Below are 23,881 nucleotides of genomic sequence, written 5' to 3'. Positions count from 1 at the left end.
GTGTGTATTTTTCAGAAGGAGATTTATTCGTGGATTTATAAGGACAAGCAGTATTTGGCATCATGGGCCTTGAAATATTGCACATGCTGACTCAGAAAGTAAGAGGCATGCACATTGTCCCATGAAAATACATACTTTCACCTTCATTAATCTTACATTGCTTGAGTGGAAAAGGCCCAACATGACTGGGAGCTAGAGCACTCTGTTATTCATTGAAAAGGCCCTCGTTCTTGAAAGTGAGAGGTTTTTAAATGGCTGCTACATCCTAATGCACAAACAAAACGTGCTTTGTATTGAAAGGCAAATAACTTGCAGAACTGGGAACAGAGAGCATATCCGCTAGTGATTAAAGCAAGGCACTAGAGCTGGACCCCAGAGAGCTGGGTTCAAATCTTGGCTCTGCCACAGATACCCTGTGTGACCTTGGACAAGTCATTTAATCTCTCAATGCCACACTTCCCCATCTGTTCAATGGGGATACTAATATTTCCTTTCTCTAACTCTTTGCCTATCATGCTTATTTAGATTGTAACCTCGTCAGGGCAAGGATTGCCTTTCACTATGTGTACAGCGCCTAGCACAATGTGGTGCTGGTCTCAACTGGGGACCTTAGGCATTATTATCACATAAATACTAATATAAAATATTTGTTCACATGGTGAATACTTACAAATAATAGACACACCAATAGAAACATGGGTCAGTTCATGAGCAATTTGTAAGCAGAACAGAAGGCGGACCTTTAAAATGAATTCCATGCACAATGAATATTATTTGTAATGAAAAATGCGAGCAGCTGTAACAATAACACAGAAATGTATGAGGATTAATTAAATGATATTGCGACAGTTCTTTGAGATCTTTAGATGGGAGCTAGGTATGCGCCAGATACTGGTTCTGAACCTCCTTGGATTTGGAGGATGTTTGGGATTTGGATCTGGAATTTGCATCTTGACCTCAGCTCTACAAGAAAGGTTCCAATGAGAACACACTGGATCCAATCCCTGTCATACTCTGGGAAAGTTTAGAGCTGGATTGGGCCTGAACACATCCCATCCTTAGCTGGGATGAAAGGTGCTGTGGTACATACTAGAGGTGATCAAAAATTTTTCATTGAAATGTTGTTTTGATTTGGATGGTTTGGTGGGGGCAGGGGGGGGGTTCTGGAAAATACCTTTTAGATTAAAAAGAAATTTTTGCATCTTTTTTTAAATATTTCAGATTTTTGTCAGAAAACTGAAAAAAATTGCTTTACAGTTGCTGAAAACAGAATAACTTTTGGTTTTCAGTGTTTTGATGACAACCAAAAAAGAAAGATTTCAAAAAAAAATGAACAAAATCTTGTAAAGAAAAAAAGTAATGTCCTGACCAGCTCTGTATATAGATGCAAAAAGTTATTAGAATTCTCTAAAGGAACTAGTTATTGCATATCTAAAATCTACCTTACTGGATTCATATGGTGAGAAAGATACAAGACCTTATTATACCTACTACCAGACTTGAAAAAGAACTACCCACAAGTTCAAATCCAAAACTCGATAGCACACATACAATATCACACTTTTTCTCCAGGGGAGCCTCCGTTCTAGGCAGGGTAATGAGAAGAGGTGACCATCACTTAAAAAATAATTATACTAAAGAAAGGAAGGACACCATTAAAAATCACTTCACATTCTTCTTCCCCACTTCCTCTTGCACAAATAAGGATCACACCCTTTCAATCATAGCATATCGTCGACCTTGACACTTCTTAAAAGCCCTGCTTCTTTTTCTAGCCTTTCAGCACCAAGCATGCTTCACACATTCCTTCAGAGACCCCTGCAATTCCACTGCCTCTTGAGAGAAGAAACCCATAGAGGCTGCTGCTAGGCAGAAGGTGTGGGGCGACCCGAGATCAGATTGCATTTTGGAGCCACTTCCATTAGGGAATGACCCTCTGAAAAACAGAGCTGCTCCCGGAAGCTGGACACCTTCAATTCCCATTGATGTCAACTGGAGTTAAGGGTGCACAGTAACACCCTGACATGCTCAGCACGTAAAGGGGGGGAAATCCTTTCTGTGGTCTATGGATTGTTCCAGGTTCCCAGATTTTCATGGCAATATAAGAACTGTGATATCAGATTGGACCAGGGGCCCATCCCATCTCTGGCAAAGGTCAATATCTTCAAGGGAAGGTCAAAATATTATTTAAATAATGTCAAATGAGCCACGCTACAAGTGCTGAGGAGACATTGTTCCCTGATCCTGTTGTGATCAGCTTAAGCCCAGAAAGAAGCTTGAGATTTCATTCGCTATACCGTACCATGCACAACTACGAATTATCCCATCCTTCTTTGGATTGTCAGTCACATCACATAACACATCTCTGGAAAGCGTTCTGACACCAGAGTAAAAGAGAATTTACAGTATCATTAATAATAAAAATACAATGTAGCTAGCTCTGTACATTTACATGGCACTAATCAGCCACCCCATGACTCTGATCCAAGTCCCTTTGAAGTCAATGGGTATCTTTCTATTGATTTCAGTGGGAGTGGGATCAGGCCCCATGTTTGCAGAGATGCCACTGGCTTGCTTTAATCCCAAAATAACAACCTGTTAATTAAACACAGCAAAAGAGCAGAGCTATATCGACCACTTGAGTGCTAATAATCTTTCTGTTTTTACTATTCCCTCACCTGAACTTCCCGACGGTGCCTCAGAGCGTTTGTCCAGGTTAGCTATCACTAACAAAAAAGGTAAATTAAATGTGATTTTAGATGAAGGAGACTCAGGTTGCAGGAGAAGCCTAGTTTGCATGTAACACTGGCCTCCATGCATGCTCTCTTTCCTACAATGCTGCCTACCTGTCACGTCATTTATTGCTCATAAACAGGCACACTGTTAATGCCATAAAGTTAATAGTAGCAAGGATCAGTAATATTCCCTCTCCAGCTAGCCTTCTTAATCTGTTTAGCATAGGTTTCTGCATTTAGCTCAAAGGAAGTTTCCTTTTCTGCTCACCTCTATCACACATATGACGTGAATATCTATGAGAAAAAAACTGTAATTCTTTTAAGTGGAAAAGTGAAATAAAACAGCCTTATTTCTAGGCTGTGCAATCCAGTCTTTTAATTCAGCAAGAGAGCTGCATGGTTTAAATTCTTCATCCTGCAAAGCAAAGGAAACAGGAAACTCTTTTTATACCAGATGTCATGTAGTTGTACTGTACATCTGGCAACCCCCCAACAGCTGTACAGGGGCTAAGCCACGTGAGCTAAGATATTAAGCAGTGGCTTGTTTGTGTAAGACGGTAGGCTGTGTTGCCCTCAGGAGAGTTGTTCAAAGAGTTCTCAGACAAGAGGGGAAATGCAAAGAGATTTAGAATGTTTGAGCTGTAATTCTGCTTGTAACAAGGTATTGATGAGAGATGGCACATTTATAGGTTTCAGAGATATATGTCAGATTACCTTGTGTACTCCAGTCTTTACTTATGTCTATGGTGTCTGCTGGCTGCGAAATGTGACGGTCACTGTCATGCTTTGTGATTTTATAGCCAAATAAACCAAACTTGCACTGTAGGCTGGAGATTCTAATCTACAGTGGCGTGACTCTGGAGTGACTCCGCTAGAGCGACTCTGGATTAGCATGGGTTTAGCTGAGAGAAGAATTTGTTCCAATATGTGGCCAAAGACCAAAGATAGTCCCTGGAGTCATAAAACACAACTCACAGCCATGGAGTGAGAACTAAACCAAAACCTTGGTTCCTAACAAACACACACACACACACAAAACCCACTTCTAGCTCTGAATCTCATGGCAAAGTCCTGCCTTTGTCATGGGTCAGAGCAAAACCGTAGATTCAAACACTTCCCAGCACTGAAATGCAGATTTGCATTTTGCTGCTGGTGAACTCTAGGAGCAATTTCTGTCCATCTGTCAAGAAAGAGCCAGATATGACCACGTACTGATGAGAAGGGCAGTTAGGGCCTAATCCTGTGAGGTGCTGAGCGATTTCAACACCCCTTGACTTCAGTGGAAGCTGAGAGCATGCACTACCCCTCAGTAGATGCTCATCTCCTTGCAAAATGTATGCACATTTATATGCAAAATCAGTGCAGCCTTCAAGCGTTTGACAAATTCTATGCATGGCCCCTGGTGTTGATCACATCTGGTATATCTGAAATAAATCCTGATACAAAAAGCAGGGCGTGGCAAGAAGCTAAGACTGCAGCAAGAGACTGCCAAAGATGGAGGGCAGAGGTGAGGGCCCAGTGTTCTGCATAAGACAAGTCAGTCAAAAAACGGGACCTTTTGAAACCACCTCTGTCTGCAGTTCAGCACAGCCCTTGCGGTAAATCTACAGCCCCTATCCAGGCTCTGTCAGAACATATTTTTCCAAAACAATCTAAATGCCTACAGTTCCCGCTTGGAATGGTCAGACACAGACACTCTGAGATGGAAAACCATGAAGAACTTGTAGGCAGTAACTTGTGATTTCCTTAATCTTGATTTCATTATGGACGTAAGGTCACCCTCCCTCCCGCCCCGCCCATGCAGCATAGCCAAGAGATGAATCACTCAAGAAAGGAGCATTGCGCTTTCACTTTTAAATTAATAAATAATGAAGATCTGCGTTCAGATCCAAAACCCTCATGAAGTTTTGGGCTGCTCAGATCCACAAAAGCATAAAATACAGATACAGAGTAAGTTTGGGGGTTCAGGTTCAGACTCAAAGATAGCCATGGAATTCAGATCCCGCTCTGAATGTTCCTCCAAGGAGTGTCTGGTTCTGGCTGGGCCTCTCTGTAACAATCAAAATGAGCTTGGTCATTTATTTTGTTAAACTTTCATAGTAAAATGGCAAGCTGTTTGAGAGGAGAGTATTTGGAATGAAGCAAAAGAACAAAGGGTCACATAAATGTATGGCTCGATGCTCTTAATTAATGAACATTCCTCTCTGTGAAAATAATCTTAATAAATACAGTTGTCTTTATTCAAAACTGCATAAGTGAGTGCAACATGAGTGAAGTTAGCTAGAGTTGTGCCCCTTAGTTTTGTTTGCCTGCAGTACTCAAACTTTTTTGGAAAATACAAAATTCTGAACATCCCCACTCCCCTGCTCAAATTATTTTTTCTGAAAACATGAACCTTTTCCATGAACATCTTTCTGTGGTTTTCAACCCGTTCCGGTCACAATGTACTGCCCCTGTGCCACCATATGTTGATCTACCGCAGTCTATGGGCCTTAATGTTTAGTTTCATGCCAGTTACCACAAAGCTCCCTGGTGGGAGATGAGATGAGGACACTCGATGTAACAGAGCTCATCAGTGAATGTAACTTGCCAAACCAGACACATGAGCAGCAGTAGGGGCATAAACCTTTTATGAGCCATTTGCAGTTGATCCAGTGCTCCCTGCTGATTTTGTTTCTAAACATTTCTGTGGAGGTCATCGGACCAGAACTCCTCCCCAGTCAGCTGGTGTCACTGTTTTGGGTTTAACGGGAAACACTGGTTTATAAAGAGCATAACTAGCTAAAACAAACTCTGCTGTAAAGAGAATAACTAGCAAAAACGTTTGCTAATTGCTCTTTATTCATACAGGGCCAAAGATGGTGGGGCCAGCACAGGTACAACCGTGTCAGTGTGTAAGAGAGGAGAACCAGGCACAGATCTGCTGGCCATGCCACAGGCTGTCCCCTGCCTGCCTTTCTCCTGTCCCCAAAACCCTTTTCCACAATGCAGCCCCTGCATAAACACAAGCCCACAGCTGCAGTGAGTGCAAAATCTCTGCATTCTATTGCTTAATATAATCACACCCGTTCCATTGTCTTCAGGGCCTCCTGTGGTCTTGTTGTTGTTGTTGTTATTTATTGTTTGTATGACCATGGTGCCTAGGAGCCCAAGGCATGGACCAGAACCCCATTGTGCTAGGTGCTGTACAAACAGAACAAAAAGATGGTCCCTGCCTCAAAGCACTTTTCATCTAAGTAAAGCCTTTACTTGGGCTGGACAATTTTGATCTGGAATAGGGGATAAAGGACACAGGTGTAACTCTGTTAATATTTAAGTGGGCTTTTATTTACTTAGGTCAAAATCCTAGACCTAAGCTCTGTGTCATTTGCATGTTCGACTGAAATCATAACAAAGCTGCACGGATAAAAGTTGGCCACGCATGCCAAAGAAAGTCAGCTACAAGGGGGAAAAGGAAGGGCAGATCCAGTCCAAGGAGAAAATTGTCCTATCTCAGAGGGTCCAAGTGCAGAATGTTTACAAAATGCTCATTAAGGGAGAGGGGGTTTGTGAGATAGCAACAGAAAATCTGGTGGACAGCTTACACTACAAGAGATAAGAGAGACAAGGCTACCATAGGAGAGAGCGTGTTATATCCAATTACTGAGACCTGGTTTTGGAGGGTTGGGGGTGGGAGAGAGAGACAGTGAGCGAGGACTGATCACAAGCTTCAGGCGAGGGCTTCCAAACTTGTCAACTCTGTGACACAAGCTGCACACAACCCAGAGGATAAAATAGCCACTTAGCCCACACGAGAGCTAAATCTTGTTGAGTGCAGTTGGAGGCTAGAGCGAAGGAATGGATACTGTCGCCATTCAGCTGTGGGCAACCCTCTCTCTGTTGGTGCACCTTGCAGCTTGCAGTCCCATCATGAGCCTGGAGCAGTCTTCCCTGGAGGAAGATGTGCCCCTCTTTGACGAGCTTCTTTCGGAGCAGGACGGAGTTGATTTCAGCACGCTGCTTCAGAACATGAAAAATGAGTTCTTGAAGACGTTGAACCTCTCTGATATTCCCCTGCATGAAACACCTAAGGTGGAGCCCCCAGAATACATGTTAGAGCTGTACAACAGGTTTGCCACTGATAGGACCTCAATGCCATCCGCAAATATTGTTAGAAGCTTCAAAAATGAAGGTAAGATCCATACTCCTCGGAGTGAACTAAGAATGAGTGGGCATTGCTTATAACCAACAAGACACCTGTTTACAATGCATGGAGCATGAAGACTGAATTGGGGGGCAGGGGAAGGAGTTTACAGTGATTAGATAGAGATGCAACTGGAGTTAACAAACTAACATGGCATGTGCCTATAATCAACCAGCTCACGTTGCTTTTCTGAGGTAACCTTTCCCCCCATTCTTTGCCTATTATATCTTTGAGACAGTAAGCACTTTGGGGTAGGGGCAATGTCTTCTTTTATGTTTGCATATTGCAGGTACGTAATACAAACAAATCGTCATCATCCCAGGAAGCATATGAATCATTTATATGTTACCTTCATAGGCATCAGATTTTCAAAGAGAGACGGTAACCGAATTAATGGGAAAAACCCTCTTTCACAACCCATGCAATGGTACAAATTCTCTTTTGGGAAGCCCAATCTCTTCATGGATTCCTAACCAAACAGTGAATGACACTCTCGTAATATTTTCCCAATTTAGTCTTTAGTGGGTCCCAAGGGTTGGTATGTGAAGTAAAGTCAGTAGAATATATAGAAAAATATGCGACTAGCACCTCTCTAGGATGACTTTTGCTAACCCTCGGTGTTCATTTTTGAGGAAATAAAGTAATTTCTATTTTTCAAAAAATTTTAACTAAAAGATACATAAAATCATATGAGTTTAGAGAGTTCCAAATATCATGCAATTGAACATTTTCCTGCAATGGCTACATAATGAGAGGAATGTAAGGCTCACATACGAGCTGCTGCTGATTCCTTTATGCTTCATGCATGAGTAACAACGTGGGCGATATATTAAAAAGGCTTTTCAACAAATCATATATGCTCCGCGAAACGTTCTGTTTGCAAATAGGATTGAGTTGATTTTTTTTAACAATTCAGCTTGACGTGTGATAATTCAAATAAAAATGGCTCTTCTATTATGCCAGTCTCAGTTTTACTGATGAAGTCCAAAACTACAAGATAACAGAGCAATCACTGAGTATATGTGACCTAAATTTGACAATTCAGCTTGATGCTATGACTAGCTATGGGCTCATCTATACCTCATTCAGATGTGTGCATTCTTATCCAGCTACATGTTTCTGGTTTTCAAAGGCTCTGCCTTAAAGTTCAAATCCACTTTAACTGTGTATTTCTTCAACATATAGATAACATTTAATTCACTGAGGGCTGGATTGCGAACCACTTATGCATGCTGAAGACCATGGGATGAGTGACTGCTCATGGGCGTAGAGAAGGCATTCACAATCTGGCCCTGAAGGAATATGGAGTAATGAGTATTGTCCTTTTCTGACACTTGCAATTTTAAGATGAAAAAGTATCAGGAATATAAATGGACTATAATTGGGCAAGTACAGTATACTAAGGGGGAAATCCTATGTGTTTTACTAGTGTAAATTCGCAGTCGTCCTTTATTTTTAGTAAATGTAACAATGCACAGTTCCATTCATTTTCTTAAATACAACAGAGAGGCCAAGCATCATTTTCATCATTATATGAAGTCTGCAATGGCTGTGTCAAACTCAGAGTAACTTCCTACCTTTTCGGCAGGTTCCTGTCCTTTCTTCTAGTCCAAGAAGCATAGATTCAGATACTCATATGATAACACAAATGCTCTCCATATGCACACGTATAGTACAGAGGGTTTATTTTAATTGCCTCTCCTTTGTATGTCTAGAAAGTCAGTAACAACTAGGGGACCTGGATTTTATGTTTTATGGGCCTTTTGTATGGTTAAAAATAAAGTGCTTGCAATTATACTGATAGAAGAGATGGAACAGATCACACACTGCAATCTTTATACTTATCTGCTTGTGTCAGCAGAAGATGATAATGGAAATTGAATGGGTGGAAGCAGTAGGACTTTATGACGATTGTTCATTCGCAGTTTTAGCTCCTGGAGCCGCCTGGCTCAATTGCAGGTATGATTCTAATGTGGTCGTGACTTGAAAAGTTAAATAAACTTTTCCGGGCTAAATCCTCCTCCTTCGGACAGCAGTGCATCCTCATTGACACCAGTGAGGATGTACAGGTAATCATGAGAGGGGAATTTGACCCTTTGAGTTTTCCTGCTTAGCCAGTCTTGTGGCTGGACACCCATCCTGCCTTATGTTTCTCTCTAATCAGGAAGTGACACGCCCAGTTTCCCACAAGAGCGTGTCCCTACCCCCTTCCAATGAATTATTCATGTCCATCTTCTATGCAGTCAGCTGACTTTTCCCCACCCCATACATGTCACCATGACAGTGGACTTGTTCTCCAGCATCCTGTGGGCTGGGAAGCCCTCGAGGTCACACTAAGTTCTGATGCCACTTCCAGTTTTGAAGTGAGTCATGCTCACTAGACATGGAGACAAATTCTGAGTGCTTTCAAACTCCCAACTAAAGTCAATGGGAAGAGAGGGCAAACAGGACCTCTCTTGTTTGGCCTCTTTGATATTTTTTTCTTTTTAAACAACAGATGGGTTTGCAAACATCAGAAAACACTGAAGTCCCATTAAAGTCAATGGGACTATTCATTTGCTGAAGTGCTTTGGTAGCTCAGGGCCAATATTTGTAGCTTTGTCAACCAAATGTTTCCATAAATATATCAATCCCAGAGTCATAGAAATCAGAGATGGGAAAATGTACAGGTTCCATGCAGTCCATCCCCTCTGCCCTTGTCGGCATGCTTGCTAAATCTACATTTCCTAATCTGGTTTCAGAGTTGTTATTGATATTAGGGAAATGCAGCAATAAATACAAACATTTTTCTAAATGTCCTATATGTATGAAGAAATGCAGATGGTGTATGTATAAACAGAGATAGATAGATTAGATTAGATTATTTGCTTGTTATACATTTGATTAATTAATTCTCTCAAAAGCTCCTAAGTAAGTACAACAGTTTTCTTTTGCTCCTTTTAAGACAGATCCAAAACCTATTGACGTCAAAATGGGAATATTTCCATGGCTTCAGTGGGCTTTGGATCAAGACCTAACTTCCTCCTAGTTATAAGCCTTTGCATCACCCTAAACAACTTGTCTCTTTCCTTGGTGGCTGCAGTCTTCAGACACTGGTGGAAGCTTATGGTATCATTTGTTTCTGCTGGGCGATCTATGCAACACTTCATCAGAGACAGCAGTAGGGATTTTAATGTGTTGTACCAGATCACCAGTGAAGATACAAATTCACCATGTATACCTGAGGAGTGTGGCACTGTAAAGAGGATCAACTGAAGGTAAAGGAGATCACACTATTTATGAGGGGATCTAGTAGATATTCCATAGAAAGATAGATCCCCTCTTAACAGACAGAAAGATAAACAGATACAAATGCAGCCTACTTTTGCTGCAGAAACAGTGTATGTGTCATTCTGCCCATCTCCAATCCCCCATGTCCCTTCAGTTGGATATAGTATTCTTCTTCATTTCCTGTCCTAAGATTTTGTCTAATGGTGATATTCACATGTTAAACAGCTGCTCTATTTGTGCTCCAGAGGTGGCTTCATCTCAGTGGTGGGCAAAGCGATTCCTATATACAATAATTTGTACAATCAGGAAGGACCTTTTATAAAGCACTGGGGTAGCCACGTTGGAAGAAAGAGAACTATGAATCCAAGTTCATTGCCATTATCATGATCTGACCTTGTTTTCCTTGAAGATCCAATACAAACCATCCACCTCACTGATGACATGAATAAAATGTTGTGTGACAATCCATTATTCCTATTTATTATCATTTTCCTGTAACTGTTCACACTGAAACCAAGGAATGCAAGGCATGCAAGGCTGAGTTCCATGCATGAATATTTCTGCTGGAAATATTTTCAGTTCCAAAGTGTTTATTTATGTTGATCTTTGTCATTTCCAGATCTGACTTCCCACCCTATTGGTATCACAGGAATCCGGAAATACCCTCTTCTCTTCAACGTTTCCATCCCTCACCATGAAGAGATCACCATGGCAGAGCTGAGACTCTACACACTGGTGGAGCGGGACAGAATACTCTATGATGGGCTGGATAGGAAAGTCACCATTTTTGAAGTACTGGAGAACAACCATGCGGGGAGAGAAGGAGAGGAGAGAAAAATGGTGGCACTTGCATCCAGGCAGATCTACGGCACCAACAGTGAGTGGGAGACCTTTGATATCACAGATGCCATGAGGCGCTGGCGTAGGTTAGAGCTGACCACTCACAGGCTAGAGGTGCAGATAGAGAGCGGAGAAGGGGAGGAGCCAAACGGAGAGGGGAAACTCGATATTGACATCAATTCCGAGGCCAAGCACGTGCCTCTGTTGATTGTGTTCTCAGACGACTTGAGCAATGACAATAAAGAGGAGAAGCAGGAACTGGACGAAATGATAGACCATGAGCAGCTGCTGGATTTGGAGAAGCTGGGCATGGGCAACTTCCACAACGGGCCCGGTGAAGAGGCGCTGCTCCAGATGCGCTCCAACATCATTTATGACTCCACAGCCCGTATCCGGAGGAATGCCAAGGGCAACTACTGCAAAAGGACTCCGCTCTATATCGACTTCAAGGAGATTGGCTGGGATTCCTGGATCATCGCCCCGACGGGATACGAAGCCTACGAGTGCCGCGGAGTGTGCTCCTACCCTTTAACTGAACACGTCACGCCAACTAAACACGCCATTGTCCAGACTTTGGTTCACCTGAAAAATCCTCAGAAAGCTTCCAAAGCCTGCTGTGTACCTACCAAGCTTGATCCCATCTCCATCCTCTACTTAGACGCAGGGGTGGTTACTTACAAGTTCAAATATGAGGGGATGGCAGTTGCAGAGTGTGGCTGCCGATAGTAGAAAGGAATGCATGCCCCGTGCGTGCACCAGGGGAGTATTTAATAATTCAGTCTGTAAATTTGTACATTTTGCATTTCCTATTTAAATAAGGTTATTTAATGAGGCGTGTACAGATAATTGTATGTTTCATGTCATAGGGAACAGGCAGGTCAGATGATTGTACGGAATGTATATTTTGTTCCAGCGCTTGTTTCTTCTTGCTGTTTCGCTTCTCGTGGGAGAGGCTTCCTTCAGAAACAAAACGAAAAAGGAAAACCAGATCACTGGGTTGTTGGGGTTTTTTGCCCCAGAATAAACAGCCTTAATGCCATGGAGTAACATTCATGGATTTTATTTCTTTACAAAAACATGTGTTGTGGTCACAAGGACATTGTTTGAAATGCATCCCCACTGCAGGGATTAAAACATGAACTGAATGAACATAATAAAGTGATATGCTACATGCTTTATATTATGGCATATTCTGATAGGTGCATTCCCATCCCTCCCTTCCCCCACAAGCCCAAGTTAGCATTTGATTCTCAGGGATGTTCCTGAGTATTTATGCTCTAACTTTTCATTGCATTTCAGCAGAAAATAATTCCTTGCTGATGTGTTTGGAGTCAGTGAAACCAGTTTTTGCAGTGACTGTGTTCACATTAAAATTTGCAGTCAGTGAAACTGTGAACCTGATGTAACACCCACTTGAGTGTTTGGACTGAATAATTGGCTAAGATCGAGAGATAAAGTCTTTGTCAAATAACCAAGTAAAACATTTGGCAAAATCAGCTCCCATTAAGAGTCATAGAATCTCAGGGTTGGAAGGGACCTCAGGAGGTCATCTAGTCCAACCCCCTGCTCAAAGCAGGGCCAATCTCTAGTTTTTGCCCCAGATCCCTGAACAGCCCCCTCAAGAATTGAACTCACAAGCCTGGGTTTAGTAGGCTAGAGCTCAAACCACTGAGCTATCCCTCCCCTCAGTAGGACTTAGCCTTCTAAGTAATTTAGTTGCTTTTGAAAAATTTACCGTAGCTCTTTAAGAAATATCTTTACCAACCTGGGATTAAAATAAAAGCCATTTTAGCAGGGATGGTTTAGCAGTATACAAAGAGAGGGATGGAAGCCATGAAAAGAAAGGAAATTTCCCCTCTTCTAACCCTCCTCAACCAAATACTGCCTATCTGCAATGTCAGGCAGGGGCAATGCTCTGGCAGACTGCCCCTTTGCTGTTACACAAAGCAAGAAATGCTTGTACCATTTGTTTATTATCGAATCCCTTGTATATAGCAGTGCTGCTGACTTTGGATGTAAAATTCCACATTTGATGCATGTTGCATATCAAGGGCTAGGTCTTTAGCTGGGTGAAATCTGTATAGTAGCTCTGTTGAACTCCTCAAAGATACACTGATTTACACCGGCTGGGAGCCTGCCCCCAGGTGGCTAATAGGTTATGTATAACTAAATCTATATAATCCAACTCAAATGGCAAGTAACACTGTGCTTAGTCCATTTAAACCTAGGCAGAAAAGGAAATCCCTCCACCCCAACTACACAGAGAGTATCTTTCCTTTCTGTACGTGTTGAAGTTGTCAATTCATAAAGACATTGCTCCCGCACACACACACACTTAAACTATATATGATGGAGTCACATGCCATGTTTCCGCCACTCTTCTGCAACAAATCATGGTGATAAGAAGGTGTCGGAGCTGAGAAACAATAGGCCCGTCACTTTATTTATATTAAGCTGCAAATTTGTCAGATTCTTGGGGAAGTGTAAGTGACGTTGACTCCCCCAGCCTCCACCAGAGCCTACTGTACTGTCCTGCATCTGTTCTACACTTTTAAGGCAAAGTTATCTTCACTGGAAGTGATAAGAGACTTGTCTTTGAAAGAACTGACTCTGACACTTCATGGGAATGAACACAAAAGACTTTATCGAGCACCAACTGAAACCAGTTTCACCTCCATCCACACAAACCCTTCTGTGCTTCCCATTATTTATTGATCTATTTATTGACTGTCCGCCTTTGTAATATAATGTAGAATACAAAATGTTTTATTTTTGTGCTCATATGTATTCCCACTCCGATAAAACCTTGTACTGAACAACTTATATTTTGAGGCCTTCTGTTGAGCATTACTCCAAAGTGGGTTGTTTTTGTTTGTTTGTTTTTTATAGATCTTTGTAAATATAGTACATTATTATAATCTTTCCTGCCTTCAGACAATCCACCACAGTGATTTAAGAAAGCATCTTGGAGAATGCATAGTCTTGTCTGATAGATACAAACTCTATCAAGGATATAATTGCTTTAAGTGCTCTAGCTATGTAGTCTATTGTAAAGTTGTGCAGAGTAGGTGGTGCATTTCCAACTAGCAGGCTCGATCAATGGAGCTACACTGATTTAGACCAGCTGGGAAAATGACTGTCATTGCCTTGTTTCAGAGTAGCAGCCGCGTTAGTCTGTATTCGCAAAAAGAAAAGGAGGACTTGTGGCACCTTAGAGACTAACCAATTTATTTGAGCATGAGCTTTCATGAGCTACAGCTCACTTATGCTCAGATAAATCTGTTAGTCTCTAAGGTGCCACAAGTACTCCTTGTCATTGCCTTATGTACCATTCCACTTTGCAACTTCATAATCTTAACCTTGGATAAATGGCAGGTTAAAAACATGTAATAGATGTGAAATCTTCTTAATTCACTAGCATGAATCACTTTAAGTGAGACCCCCACAAATTCCTTTTAATATGGCATGCCCAAACTATCTGCTGTTCATACGAAGCTAGTACAAACCGTTCACCATGTCAGTGGTATAACAATTATCCTTTGCAATAATCCATCATGTATTTTATCATCTCTTTTCTGCAACAGGCTTGTGTATATTTGTACCCCTTTCCTCTACTGAATAGAATCGGAAAGGCTCAACCGCATATCATACGACCTATACTGTTAATAGCCAGTGAAGAATCTCCTTTAGCTTGAGCTCAGGTAGTTGGAGACTACAAAAGGACGTGTTCTGTTCCCACACTGTCACCAGTAGGGGGCCATGTGGTAAAATAATGAATTGTAATAGATCTGTTACATTATTATAAAAAGGTTAAGAAAAGTAGGGTTTAATTCTGCAAACATTTATGCACAGGAGTAATTTTACCTACGACCGAAGTTACATGTATAAGCATTTAGAGGATCAGTACCTAGGAACATAGGAACCAAGACAAAATAGCACAATGGTTCATCCAGTCTATTATTAATTAACCTTTTTTCTGCAGTACAACAAAACACTAAGGAACTAGTGGAGTGCCAGGTTTGCCACAACTCCTAGGCAAATGCTGAAGGCACCTCAGCTACTAGGCTTTGTAGGCACTAACTCTGGCTAGCAGTGACTGCATCTTGTCTCTGACTGAGGCCAGTCAGGGGAACCAAGGTATCAGAGGAATGTGCAAGAAACCCCCTAATGGCAATTAGTAAGAAAATAAGAAACACCTTATTATGATGTTCTTTGGGAAAACATTGGTAAACCACAATTTTAATATATCATGAACCATGCATTTGTGTATGCTCTATATTGTTCATAACATGAGATTTTAACTAATCGGAATATTTCATCTCTTTGTAAGGTTTCCGTTTTAAAAAAGAGCCTTTGCTTTAATTGAATGACTTCAACCCAGTGCCAAAGATGACTGGGTAACTGCAATTTGCTGGCTCTCTGTGCATTCCGACTACAATATAAATATTGTTTATATTATGATCATGCATAATGCAGTGGGAGCATGTGGTCTATTTTTTTAAAAAAAGAGGGTTTTTGTGTGTGCCATTTTTAAATTAATAAATTAAGCCCGATCCTGCAAACACAAACATGCTTAACTTAAATGTGTTTGGAGGTTCAGGGCCTTGGTTGCTAAAAACAATACAATATAAAACATCATGTTTCACATTCTGTTAACAAATAAATCAAATATGAATCTCTTGAAACATTTTCCAGGGCTGGGAAGAGATTAATTATATTAATGAAAAAAATATAATTTATGATTTCTGCTTCTTACATTTTTTACACATTTATTTTTCACTTTAATTAATAGCCTAAATTGATTTTCTTTTCTTTCCTGACCTGCTTGATGTCAATGTTAATGGACTTTTGTCTCTTATTTTTTAAAGCCAAATAAAAAAGAAAAGGAAAAGGTATTCCTAAGAAAATAGCTTCAATTTTGGAGTGTTCTTTTTTAATAAATTTTGCAAAATATCCCTAAAATGTTGCACATTACCAAAAGATATATTCTTTGCAAACTACCTACCTCAGCAACCTTTGCTCACATAAACTGCCAACTTCAAGGGGATTCCTACTTCTGACTGTTTATTATTTATATTAGAGTAGCATGTACGGCCTGGTCTACACTTAAAATTTAAGTCGACATAGCTGCAACTCTTGGGGGTGGGAATAATCCACACAGTGGAGTGCCATAGCGATGTCAAGCTAATCGACGGGGTAGATGCAGCTAAGTCAACAGCAGAATGCTTTTGTCGACGTAGCTACCATCACTCTGGGAAGCAGTGTTCCTACAGCAACAGAAAAACCCCTTCTGTCGCTATAGGATGCATCTACACTACAGGCTTATGTTGGAGTAGCTACAGCACGAAAGCTATGCCTCTATATTCCCCGTGGTGTAGACACAGCTTTGGTGTCCCAAGCAATTTTAGGTCCCCTTTGGGCTAGGTACTGTACAAACATATAGTAGCAGACAATCCTGGCCCTAAAGATCTTACAACCTAAGTAGACAAGACAGATGAAGGATGGGAGGGGAAACAGAGGCCCTGAGAAGGGAAGTGATTTGGGTTAGTAAGGCTCGCTGATGCTAGCGAGGGTTGCAGAGTTCTGCTCTCAGATCAACAGACGTGGTTCTGGGTGAATTTGAACCTCTGAGAGTTTTATTCTCCCCTGCGTGAAAGGTTCAGCATTTGTGACCGGCTCAGATATCCACCTGAAAGTTCTGATGTTTCTCCAAACTATCTATATCTCTTGGGTCTGCAAAACTGGACTAGAAATTCCCCCCAAAACAAACTTTCCCAAGCGGTTTTCTTGCACTACCCCTTCTAGGCCTGGCTGAAGACAACAGAACCCAGGAGTCCTGACTCATGGTCCCATGCTCTTTCCACTAGATCACAGCCCATCTCATGGTTTCTTGGCACTTTGCGGATCCAGTCATCCCCACGCTCTGGAACTGTAGCCTAACTTGGTAGCTCAGAATCTCCTTCCCCGACACCACGACCCCCAGCTCTGTCTGATCCTAGCCCCTGAGATTGTGAGCAGTCTGAAGTGGTTTACTGAGCTAGTAGGCTGCATGAGAGAACCACATGATGAACTGGAAGCAGATCAGAGCATTCTCTTTCCCTAGCTGTGGCTGGTTGGGGTGTGAGGGGAACCTGGCCATAGGCACCAACTCCATGGGTGCTCCAGGGCTGGAGCACCCAGGGGGAAAAATAGTGGGTGCTCAGCACCCACCAGCGGCCCCGCCGATCAGCTTCTCCCCCTCCCCACCTCAGCGCCTCCTGCCTGCTGCGATCAGCTGTTCAGCAGCGTGCAGGAGGCGCTGCGGGGGAGGGGGCGGAGCCAGGGCAGGGCGCACTCAGGGGAGGGGCGGAATGGGGTGGGAAGAGGTGGTGCGGGGGCAGGGAGGATGGGAAGAGACGGGTGGGCTGGGGCCTTGGGGGAAAGGGGCGAAGGGGGGCGGGGCCTGGGGCGGAGCAAGGGTCAAGCACCCCCGCGGAAATTAGAAAGTCGAAGCCTATGAACCTGGCCATGGCTCCCAGCAAATCACACCCCGTTATTCCTGGTCATCACCCTCCCCCACTGCCAGGGCTGGCCCTAGACGAAATGGTGCAGCAGGCGAGGAGTGTCTTCAGCGCCCCTCTCCCTCCATTTGTTAAACGTTTGAATACCTTATTTTTTATTTCATGCACAATTTGCATGCATGATTTATCCCTGTCATATAAGACAATGAATTTGCATGCTAGGATCTGTCAATCTGTACTTCTACCTCACTGTCTGACTGGTGACGCCTCACCCCTCATATGCCCGCGAGGGGCTGGCTGACAACTTTCTAGGAGGTTTGAGGAAAATGTTGTTCTCAGAAAGTCTGGAAGGTTCCATAAGATTCTACAAAGGCCCAGAACATTCTAGGAGGACAGTAAAAAATGAATCCACGCACAGAATACCTGAAACATGTGACTTCAAACGTTCTATTTTCCCAAGTCCAGCGTCCCCAAGCCCCGCACCCCAGGCAGTGACCTGGGTTGCCTGCCCCTAAATCCAGTCTCTGTGGTGCCCTGGTTCGTCTCTGAAACCCCTCATGGCTCTTTTTAAGTCCGAGGCAGAGGGAGAGCCAGTTGCTTCAGGTTTAGGTCCTTGATGTGGCTGCCTGTGGGGGGAGGTGGGGATGCACCTGGGAAAGGTGGAATTAAGGAATCTGGCCTGCAGCAGCCATCTGTGAAGCAAGAGGTGGCCGTGAGGTAACTGCACCCAGATTTGGGATTAGCCATTGGTTGGAGGTGTGAGCCCGGGCAAAGGGAGTTTGTCTCTGAAAACCCCTCACACAACAGCTCTCTGACACTCACAGCTGAGGGAAAAGCAGAAGATGACTTCAGGTAAGGACACATTGCACTTTTATAGCACCCTCGATAGCACTTCACAAACAGGGACTCACTGGCCCTCACCACACTCTGGGCTGATAACTAATATCATTGTGTCTGTTTTGCGGACTGGCAAAAGGAGGCACAGGGAACCTAAGGCCCAAACATTTCAAACCTGGCAGCTTCTAATTCTAGGTGCCCAAACTGAGATCCACCGATGCCAGTGGGAAGCCAGGGGTGTTCAGAACCTCTGCTGACCAACCCTTATGTTTCCTCAGCAGGTCACCCAAAAACTGAGGCCGTTTCAAAAATGTTGTTCCGAAGGGATTTGCCCAAAGTCATGCACTCAGAAGGCAGAGACAGGAGCAGAACTCCGGAGTCCTAACTCCTGCTCCCACCATTAAACAACCCTTCTTAGGATCCACAGAGATCCACCTGAGAGCGCTGCCTACCTGAAAGAGGGGATTTAGGCTGGAATTTTCAAAGAAGCCATAAAAATCAGTGGGGGTTGGGTGCTAATTTCCCCCTGCCCCTTTGAAAAATCCAGCCTGAGTCACCAATAAAAGGAAAGATACAATGAAGCATTTTCTGTACACAACACTAAGTCAACTCCTCACTACGCCCTTCATAAAAAACGATTTTCTGGCACTTATAACATCTGCTCCAAGTGTTTGAAAAACTGCAGCCCAAGGTTAATTTAAACTTCCTTAGGACCCAGTTCAGCGTTTGGCACGGTTAACAGGATGGGAACTGTGTTGATGCTGGGTTGCTTACTATGTTGGGAAACAAAGCCAGAACAAAAACCAGCCTGAGATAGAGGTTTTGTTTATTCTGCTGACCCATCTGTCTTCATTAACGCGCGATTTACAGGAAAAGTTAAAAAATCGGCTTCTGCTCCTTCTTTAGCTGCAACAGCAACAAAAAGAGGCAAAAGGGTTTGTTTGCCCCCAAACTAAAAATGGAAATGCTTATCAGAACCACCAGGAAGGAGATGTTTATTTTAGGAATTTTATTATTGTTCGTTACTAGAGTTGGGCTCAGCCATTTCAATCAGGACTTGTTCGTTTCTAGGCGCAGAAGCCCAGATCCTCAAAGGTATTTAGGTGCCTAGTTCCTATTGAAATTAATGGGAGTTAAGCACCTTAATACTTTTGAGAGCCAGTGCTTAACTTGTGCCAGGACTTGCCAGGGCAGGGAGTTCATTGTCCCGGCACCTCTGGGATTGCTGCGTCAGTTATGAAAGTAAAAAAAAATTCTTGAGCCCCGGCACCTCTTTCATTACAAATTAAGCCCTGCAGAGGGGTTTAGGAAGGGTGGGTGTCCCCGTGAATATTTTGCTCTCCTCGTTCTGAAACAGGAGGCACCTCCAGCATTATTACAAAGAGCAGATCTCTGGCAGTGAAATGGAAGCACTGATGAGCCCTGAATGCAGACTCTGAGCTTGGCCTTGCTTCATGAAGCAAAATGTGTGCTCATACCTCACATCCGTTTACGGGATTATACGACAGGGTTGCCTGCCGCTGCTGGGGACTGGACTTGATGACCCAAGAGGTCCCGTCCAGTCCTATGTAACTAGGGTGACCAGATGTCCCAGTTTTATAGGGACAGTCCTGATTTTTGGGTCTTTTTCTTATATAGGCTCCTATTACCCCCCACCCCATCCCGATTTTTCACATTTGCTGTCTGGTCACCCTATATGTAACTAACACAAGGTAAAACCCTAATGTACTTTTCGCATGAGTTAACAGGTTGAGGTAAACCCTAACATCTCCCATAGTCTTTACCATTGACCTACTAACTGTTGGTTAGAACTACAAATTGCCTTGTCTTCACTAGGATTTTCCTCATGTTAGTTACCATGTGTTAGCGAATGCCAGGTAAGACCACACCTTCACACATCACCATGTGAGCTATTTCACCTGTTTTCATCCCTTCCTTAATACTAACTTAACGGAAGAGGTGGGAGCACAGCCAGAATTTTGCTAAAGAGGTGGCAGAGGTTATCTGTCTGTCTGCTCCAGCTTTGAGTAACATGACAAATCCATGCACCAGGTCGCAAAGCCACTCACTGAAGCTTGGCCCACCTGCCCTTCTGTCATGACACAGGGAGGGGTGCGCCCGCCAAATTTGAGTGAGTGGTGTTGTGACTTGGCTCACAGGGTCACATCCTCATTTATGTAAATTTGACTTAGCCATGCCTCCGTCGTCTAGTCAGGAGCTTCCCCCACTGCGTCCCTGACAAGGGGGAAAGGAGGGAAGGATGGTTTAGTGATTAGGGTACTAGGCTAGGAATTTCATCATAAGCTAGAAAGTGCCTTAGTGTCTGATTTCTGCAAAGGTCTAGCATACATCCCTATTCATACTTCATTCATGAGACATATTGATCATGCTCCTTTTCAATGTTTTAGAGGCTTTGCAGCTCCTTTGATTGCCTTTTCTTTCTCGTAAACAAAGGAACTGTGAAGGTTAACACAGTAATTAAGGCAGCCGCAATAAAGGAAATGATAGGAAAGGCATGGGTTTCCTTGACACAAAACAATGCTTCCTGAAAAGAATGGCTATTTTTCTCTCGCTCCCAGAAGAATTGTGGTTTCTCAGCACTGGGATACTAAGATGAGGCAAAGCCTGAGATGCAGCCAGTGGGGAGATTTCCCCTTGACTTCCGTGAGTTTTAGATCAGGCTGAGATCCCTTCAAACTAAAATCATTTTGTTCAGTTTTTAGGAAGCAAAAGGATGTGGATAATCGTAGAATCCTAAAAATATGGGGCTGGAAGGCACCGCAGGAGGTCAACTAGTCCATCACCCTGCTGCAGGACCAAGGAAACCTAGAAAATAAAAATCTACTGCAGATGCGATGTTCATAATAATGTTATGCTGTGCCCTTGGGCGCATCATCGGCAACAGAGATCAAACCTGGGACTCTTAAACATCAGCCTCTCTTGCCGGAGCCAGAAGACCCAGCTCTAATGAGTTCTAAAGGAATATTAAGCCTGACATTTTTCCATCACATACTCCCATTGTTTAATGGTCATGACTCCTCTGAGTTCAACTGAGTTACTTCAGTCTCAGCCAGAGGAGAATTGGGGCCTCGGTCTCTTCTTTAGACAGAGAAAGGACCTTTGTTACCTCATTAACTGTTGCTGCAATTCGTGCTACTCTGGATGCAAATGATCTCATGTAGATTCTTCTACTTAGTGAAATCAGTTTCTCAAACTTCTGCCTTGCTCGTCCATTAGTAGAGATGAACGGACATATCAGCAGACAAACCCATCCTTTCATCACTCTGTACAACCTTGTTGAAAATGCAAAGGTACAAATTCGACCCTGGAATAAGCAGGTCTATTGACGTCCACAGAGATGCACCCACTCACACCAAGGCAATCGGATCTCATGAGTACAGAGAAGTTTATGATCCATTGTAAACAAAAAAAAAATCCTTTTTTTTAAAGAAGTTCTCCTTTAAAAAGTGGGCAGTGTGGCCAGTTTTGATTTCTTTCTCCAGTGTAGCAGCTGGACGCTCTGTGTTTTGAATCAAACCTTAGCTTACCCTGATCATGCCTGAATGGGACTTCAGCACATCCTTAAAGCTAAGCAAGTGTTTTGCTGAATCAGGGCTCACATAAGTGAGAGAAGAATCAGACACATGGTTTCTCCTTGCTGTCGACCACTCTGACCTACCATATTATCTTGAAGATTACTTAACACAGGATCGAGTTGAATTCGTTGAGTAGGTAGCAAATACTGCTTGAACCCAATGTGACCTGCAAATATCTTAAGATGGCTGTGCTACCAGCAGGTTTTCTCTCTCTAAGTTCTTTGAATACATTACAAACAAACAGACGTACCAGGAGTCAGTTAGATATTTGAGTGCCAGGCCTGGAAAGTCCACATCAGAAAAAGGAGGTATTGTTGAGATCTTAGATGATTTCTTTGCTTTAGAATTTTGCTTTATAAAAGAAGTGGAAGGCAACATCCAGGGAACGTGGGTAACATTTCCTTAATGAAAATGAAAAAAGGAGCTCTGGTTTTTGAGGAAGTTCTGTAGCCTGAGTCATGCAGGAAGTCAGCCTAGATGATCACAGTGCTCCCTTCTGGCCTTGAAATCCATTAATTTATGAAAGCCTCCAAACCTTTCTGTGGTCTTACAAACTATACTCGCCAAGTGCTGCAAACGTTGGACTTAGATTCTAAGGTTAACTAAGGGCTTACTTTTAAGATAAGTTAACTATCCATAAGAATGCCAGCTATGTCCTGTGATATTGACATTTATATAGCGTGGACCAGATAAATGTCAAAACCAATCCTCTTTCTTAATCATTATTATTTCTTCATGTCTTGGGTCAGCATGCTCAGCGTTGAACAGACAGAGGCAGAAATTTGACAAAAATAAACCGTCAAATCAGTTGATTGAATGCCTCTGAGGACTTGACAGAATGTAGAAGGTTACTGGCTTGAATCCCGCTCGGGCTGACGGTGCCTCGAAATTATTTCCATCTAATGGCTGACTGGTCAGTAGTTTGGGAGCTGATAATCTCAGTCCAGTTCCTAATGGACAGGTGCCCCCCTTCACAAGTGGAACTATCTCAGTCGAGAAGTCCAGGAGTGCCTGGGCATAGAAACTGAATTAACTCCTCGCTCTTTGGAGTTTGTCCCTCCAGCTGCTTGAACTATATTAATGAAAGGCTACCCTTTGCGTTGCTCTGGTATCTGTTCTGTGGAGAGCTCGGGGGAGGAATCTCAGCCTCCAGGGGCAGTCAGAATGAGAATCTCTCACAAGCAATGCATTCATTTTTAAAATCCTGCAGCTTAACTAGCTCACTCCTTTAGCCAGCACTGCTGCAGCAGAAAGGATTTACAAACACACACGCCATGGATCTATTCCTGCTGTCCAGATGCAGACAAACTCCTACTTGCGTCGAGGGAGTTCCTGGTCTGCAACAGGATTTCAGGATCAAGCGATATACAGACCTGGTCCATTGCATGCACGCACGCACACACACACATTATTTTATTGATACTTGTTATTATCAATTAGCACTTCAAAAATCATTGATACATAAAGTGTAAGTTCTTTAGGGCAAGGACTGTCTTTTTATTCTGTGCTTGTACAGCCCCTAGCACAATGGGGACCATGATGGGGGCTGCTAGATGCTACTGAAATACAAATCAGAATCATAATAACTCCTTCCAAGGGAGTTCCTGGCACTTGTGTCTGCAAAAGGAATTCAGGATCAGGCGATGTATGGATCCAGCGCATTATATGAGTGGCCATAGACACAGAGACCTATGCTGCTTGGCTTCTTTCTTTGGAACTCCCAAACAATGTCGTTTAGCTGTGTGCTGATGAGGCTAACCAGGATGCAAGCTTAAGCTGGTGTTGAAAAGATATGCGTTGAGTTAAGTGAGAAGGTTTAAACACAGGGTGGTCTTTGAAAGCAAGTATGGTAGTTCACTAGCAACCACAGCTAAACAACAATCCCATCGTCCGTAGCTCTCAGGTTTATGTTGGCTTTGC

The 23,881-nt window shown here is 42.9% G+C and overlaps 1 protein-coding gene across 1 annotated transcript; it reads left to right on the top strand.

Annotated features, from left to right (window-relative positions):
- Positions 1 to 6,378: 6,378 nt before the first annotated feature.
- BMP10 (bone morphogenetic protein 10) lies at positions 6,379 to 15,717 on the top strand. Its single transcript, XM_084615343.1, has 2 exons — positions 6,379 to 6,906; positions 10,808 to 15,717. Exons 1-2 carry the CDS (start codon positions 6,573 to 6,575, stop codon positions 11,752 to 11,754), a joined length of 1,281 nt encoding a protein of 426 aa, XP_084471469.1. The 5' UTR covers positions 6,379 to 6,572; the 3' UTR covers positions 11,755 to 15,717.
- Positions 15,718 to 23,881: the final 8,164 nt, after the last annotated feature.

The sequence above is a fragment of the Lepidochelys olivacea genome (assembly GCF_965140295.1).
Source record: "Lepidochelys olivacea isolate rLepOli2 genome assembly, chromosome: 26".
Lineage (NCBI taxonomy): Eukaryota > Metazoa > Chordata > Testudines > Cheloniidae > Lepidochelys > Lepidochelys olivacea.
Note: the sequence above shows the minus strand (reverse complement) of the source record. Positions and strands in the feature narration are given on the sequence as shown.

What these genes read in the sequence shown, in the direction of transcription:
- BMP10 (XM_084615343.1), top strand. Translation starts at nt 6,573, where the DNA reads ATGGATACTGTCGCCATTCAGCTGTGGGCAACCCTCTCTCTGTTGGTG. An exon ending in TAGAAGCTTCAAAAATGAAG is followed by an intron (nt 6,907 to 10,807) that starts GTAAGATCCATA and finishes TGTCATTTCCAG; the next exon opens with ATCTGACTTCCCACCCTATT.